Raw genomic sequence first — 5,383 nt, forward strand, 5'->3', positions numbered from 1 at the left:
ATTTTTGTAAATCAATTTTGATGAGGTTACAAGTTTTGGAATGTGATGATTTTTTGCCAGGATGATCCCCTCATCACAGAGATCATCCTCACAAAAAATCAGTCCATTCCAAACATTTTTGCCCATATAAGACAAAACACGTTGTCTATATGTGTGTAGAAATGGTTGTCCTTTGAACCTGACCCTATATATATATATATATATATATATATATATATATATATATATATAGGGTCCCATTCAGCAACAAACATTTTGGCAAAACATTTTTCAAAATGTGGGTTAGAGGTTTTGGAATGGGTTGATTTTTGGTGAGGATGATCTCTACGGTGAGGAGATCATCATCACCAAAAATCAGCCCATTTCAAAACTTCTAGCCACAGTTTACAAGTTGAAATATTGTGGACCGTCCATTTTTTGTAAACCATTTTTGATGGGGTTAGAAGTTTTGGAATGGGCTGATTTTTGGTGATGATGATCTCCTCACCGTAGAGATCATCCTCACAAAAAATCATCCCATTCCAAAACCTCTAACCCATGTTTTGAAAAATGTTTTGCCAAAATATTTGTTGCTGAACATTCCCCATATATATATTCTTAAAGATTCAAATTAAAAGATTATAAGGCATATCCTTTTATGTATATGGGTGGGGTTCCGTAGACACATAAAGCTACTCATAAAGTTACGTGTTTTGTCTTATATGGGTAAAAATATTTGGAATGGACTAATTTTTTGTGATTATGATCTTTATGGTGAGAGGATCATACTTGCCAAAAAGAGATCATCCTTGCCAAAAATCAGTCCATTATGAAACTTCTAGTCCCATGTTTACAAGTTAAAAAATTTTAGACCGTCCAATTTTTGTAAATCACTTTTGATGAGGTTAGAAGTTTTGGAATGTAATGATTTTTTGCAAAGATGATCCCCTCATCACAGAGATCATCCTCATGAGAAATTAGCCCATTTCGAACCTTTTTAATCATATAAGACAAAAACGTTGTAACTTTATGAGTAGCTTTATGTGTCTACGAAATCCCACCATACATACATATATATATATTCTTAAAGATTCAAATTAAAGGATTGTAAGGCATATCCTTACATTTCATTCGTTGCTTTTATGGAGAACCTCAAACTTCTTTTGAGTAGTCAACGATGCTCGAACATGTACTTATTTTGTGTGTAGGGGAAGAGTCAGGATTTTCTTGTAGCGGGGGCAAATTATGGTTAGTTGTATAGTTGATGAACATGAAGATGAATGATTTTAGGGAGAAATTCACATATTTTTTGTTAGAAATTAAAGAAAGGAATATTTAGGTCATTTTCAATTAGTATATGAGAAGGCCTGATCAAGAGACAATGTCATCAACAAAAAATTGAAAGGGGAAGAGTGTATGTGTTGGGGAGGGAGTGGGGACAAATGGGTAGGTAATTAGTTGAAAATATAGGGGTGTCTCAAGGTTTTGTGGGGGTAATTGCCCCCACCAGCTCCTTACTAGCTCCCTCCCTGTTTGGGTGCCTATTTATTTTCTGTTGGTATCTAATTAAGGATTGGGCACAGGTTGCAATATTCTTGAAATTCTATGGATATTCATGAATGATGTTGAGGATAGGATAAAAGATTTATTGATCCCAAGCAGTGCAGATCCATAATAGATAACAATCGATAAAACATACGTAAATGTTACAAAAGAAAAAAGAAAAAAAAGAATTATTTTTTATGATAACATCTCATGTGACCCACCAAAGCATGAAAATCAGGATATTTCAAAAAATGGATTCCTATCTAAAGGGAAGCCGATCTTTTGTAGCACATAGTTCTTGTAACACCTTGTAGCACATATCCAACAGATGAGAGAGAGTTATCTTGGGGGAAAAAATGAATATCTCAACCTCTTGTTATCATGATTTAGATTTGATTTAAAAAATAAATAAATAAATAAACAGTTCTTTCCTTTAGATCCATGTCTTTGAAAATAAACGGCTACTGAAAACCTAATATTTTAAGTGTGAGATCTAAGTGTATGGTTGATGTGGCTCTCTTTCAACCGTTGGATCTATGCTATAGGGTGACATAGGAATCATGTGTTACATAGGATCAACGTCCAATTCAAAATCAAATCTAAAACTATTTATTTATTTTTTAAATAAATCTAAATCATGATAACAAGAGGTTGAGATATTCATTTTTTTCTTGAAATCATTATGAATAACTACCGCATGGATATAAGTTCATGCTAATTTGTCAATTTGTGATAAAAATCATTATGAATTATTTGTTCTTGAAAATATTTTATCTCCTGAACACCACAAATAATTGAGAATTCTCATTAATTTAAATTTGGGACTTGTTTGATTATAATAACTACACTTTGTAAAGTTTAGACAAATTAAAATCATTTATATTGCTTACTTACCGTTGGATCCAAACATTAGCAGTGCTTCCAAATCAGATCAACAAACCAAATTATTTTCAACATTTAACAAGTCAATCAATTTGAAGGCCAAGATCGGTATAATATGAGCATTATTCGAGTAGCCAAAAGACTTGTTCGATTTGATTCATAAGGATTTGAGTTAATTACTCTTAGTTCAGAAATGAGGTTGTTAGTTACAAGAAAGAAGCACAGAAGATCTATGACATGTTTGGAATAGAGTACCATGTAAGCTTGAAATGTTTTCGAGAAAAAGGACATAGATTGCATGACCTACTCGAAATGATATATAAAAGGATAATTGACCAAGTTGGAAAAGTGGGATAGCGAGATTCATCAATTGAATAAAATCAAAGGTCATCGAAATTTCATAATTGACATTGAAAATCAAGGGGGATATCTAAAATGCCCTTGACCCACACTTGTAAGATATTGTCTACTTGAATTTTATCTGGCACGACTTTAAAACGCATCCTACATAATAGGGTCGAGTTTTTTCCTTAAAGCCAAGGTTCAAAATCTTTAATAAGTCAATATAGGGACTAATCTAACTTCTCCTTGCCACTCCATCAAACGCACAAGACGGTTCCACTTCGACCCAATGGTCTTAGCAGACAACAACCCTTTCCTTGGCCTTGTTAGGCGCAATGGAAAGATTGTAATATTCTTCCCATCCGATAGGATGAGCCATCCTCGACTTTCATACCGCTTTGTCACACTCCAAATTTCTGACATGAATCCCAAAGATTTTAGTGTTAATTTTCAAGGTATGAGACACACACATCCCAATATATAATGTGATATTATATAAATAATCTTGACAAGTAATTTGATTGTAACATGTGATAAAAAGATCCATAATATAACTTCAATTAAACACGTTATCAACAATGAAAACTGACAGACTACATTATGTAGCTTGTGGTTCTAGACTATACAAGCTTGAATTTTATTTTTCAGTGCTTTATATTATGTAATAATCAAATCAGTTGTCAAATTATTTATTTAATATCAAGACTTTATATGATGGGATGTGTGATCGAAAATTAACACAAAATCATGGGGATTCGTGTTTAGACTGTGACGACATCAAATTTAAGTGACATGTCCCATAATGAAAAGAAAAATAAATGACCTATAAATACAAGATAATATTTTTATTATACATATTTCTTGGTTAAAAAAACTCTTGATAATTTAACTTTAATATAAAAGATTCTTTGACAAGTACCACACCAGGACTTGAAAGAGATCAAAGAGTGAACAGAAAGACAATTATAAATCTCACGTATTGGTGATCCAAAAAAGTCGTCACAATTATATTTAGAGTCTTGATAATGTGACTAACAAGATGACATACTCATTTGACTCCATGACATGAACAAATTCGGAGAATCATAGATCTATATGCCTCGAGATACATTTTTTTTAAAATGAAAAAAGTGCAATTGTGTATCCAGAGGAATTTAGATCTACAATACTTTAACTTGCCACATCATAGAGTCATTTGAGTATGCCACCTGGTGAGTCATATTATCACGAATCTTATATTTATGGTGACTAAGCTATAAATTGTCACCCACCTTTGGATATATATTATATAGGAGAATCACATAAACTGATATTTGTAAGTGTGTTTCATGGGAACATAACTCAAAAATCTTATCATCACATATCAGTGTATGTGGTTCTAATAAAAGCCCATTCCATCCATCTGTCATAACTCATAACTCATAAGAGTCCACCCTTTCACACTAACATTATTATTATTAGTTATCAAAGGAAGGAAGAAAGAAAAGAAAAGAAGAAAACAAAAGCAAAGAAATGGGTATAGTAGAAGAAGCCCACAACATTAGGGTTTTGGGTTCAGGAGAGCGGAGCATAGTTCTAGCTCATGGCTTTGGCACGGATCAGTCTGTGTGGAAACATTTGATCCCTCACCTCATCGAAGATCACCGTGTGATCCTCTTCGACAACATGGGAGCTGGAACCACAAATCCAGATTACTTCGACTTCGATCGATACTCAACTCTAGAAGGCTACGCCTACGATCTCCTCGCAATCTTAGAAGAACTCCAAGTCCAATCTTGCATCTTCGTCGGACACTCTGTATCCGCCATCATTGGTATTCTCGCTTCCATCACTCGTCCTGATCTTTTCTCAAAACTCGTTTTAATCTCCGCTTCTCCCAGGTAACTGTGGCATCTAATCTAATAAAATTAAAATTAAAATTTCTAATTCATTCGATTTGGATCGAAATTAATTATCAATTTTATTTATAATAAAAAAAAAAAGGTATTTGAACGATGTGGATTACTATGGAGGATTCGAACAAGAGGATCTGGACCAGTTATTCGAAGCGATGAGATCGAATTACAAGGCGTGGTGTTCGGGTTTCGCGCCAATGGCAGTTGGAGGGGACATGAGTTCAGTAGCGGTTCAGGAATTCAGTCGGACCTTATTCAATATCCGACCCGACATAGCATTAAGTGTAGCCCAAACAATATTTCAGAGCGATCTAAGAAATGTGTTAGGGCTTGTAACGGTGCCGTGTCACGTGTTACAGAGTAGTAAGGATTTAGCGGTTCCGGTGGTGGTGTCAGAATACTTACATAGGAATCTGGGCAGCGAATCCATTGTGGAGGTGATGTCATCAGATGGACATCTGCCACAGTTGAGCTCTCCTGATCTCGTAATTCCTGTTTTACTTCGTCACATTCGTTTTGATATAGCTGTTTGAATCTTTATTGCTAATTGTACAACTTTATAGTAATTGGGTGGGTTTAGACTTTAGAGTCAATAAATTTATGGATCAATGGAATAGCTTCATCTCGTCAATCCATATGATTGCAAAGTTTAATGGATTTAGGGATGCTAAACCCTTTATTTAAGTGATGTGTTCCTGTTCCTGTATTTAAGATAATGGATATTACGTCTACTTCATCTC

General features: G+C 34.2%; 1 protein-coding gene across 1 annotated transcript; it reads left to right on the forward strand.

Annotated features, from left to right (window-relative positions):
• Window positions 1-4,198: 4,198 nt before the first annotated feature.
• KAI2 (alpha/beta-Hydrolases superfamily protein) lies at window positions 4,199-5,383 on the forward strand. The gene is made up of 2 exons (XM_086435446.1): window positions 4,199-4,628; window positions 4,732-5,383. The coding sequence occupies exons 1-2, from the start codon at window positions 4,261-4,263 to the stop codon at window positions 5,174-5,176; spliced, it is 813 nt and encodes a 270-aa protein (XP_086291572.1). The 5' UTR covers window positions 4,199-4,260; the 3' UTR covers window positions 5,177-5,383.

The sequence above is a fragment of the Akebia trifoliata genome, chromosome 3 (genome assembly GCF_017979445.1).
Source record: "Akebia trifoliata isolate Shusen 1 chromosome 3, ASM1797944v1, whole genome shotgun sequence".
Taxonomy (NCBI): domain Eukaryota; kingdom Viridiplantae; phylum Streptophyta; class Magnoliopsida; order Ranunculales; family Lardizabalaceae; genus Akebia; species Akebia trifoliata.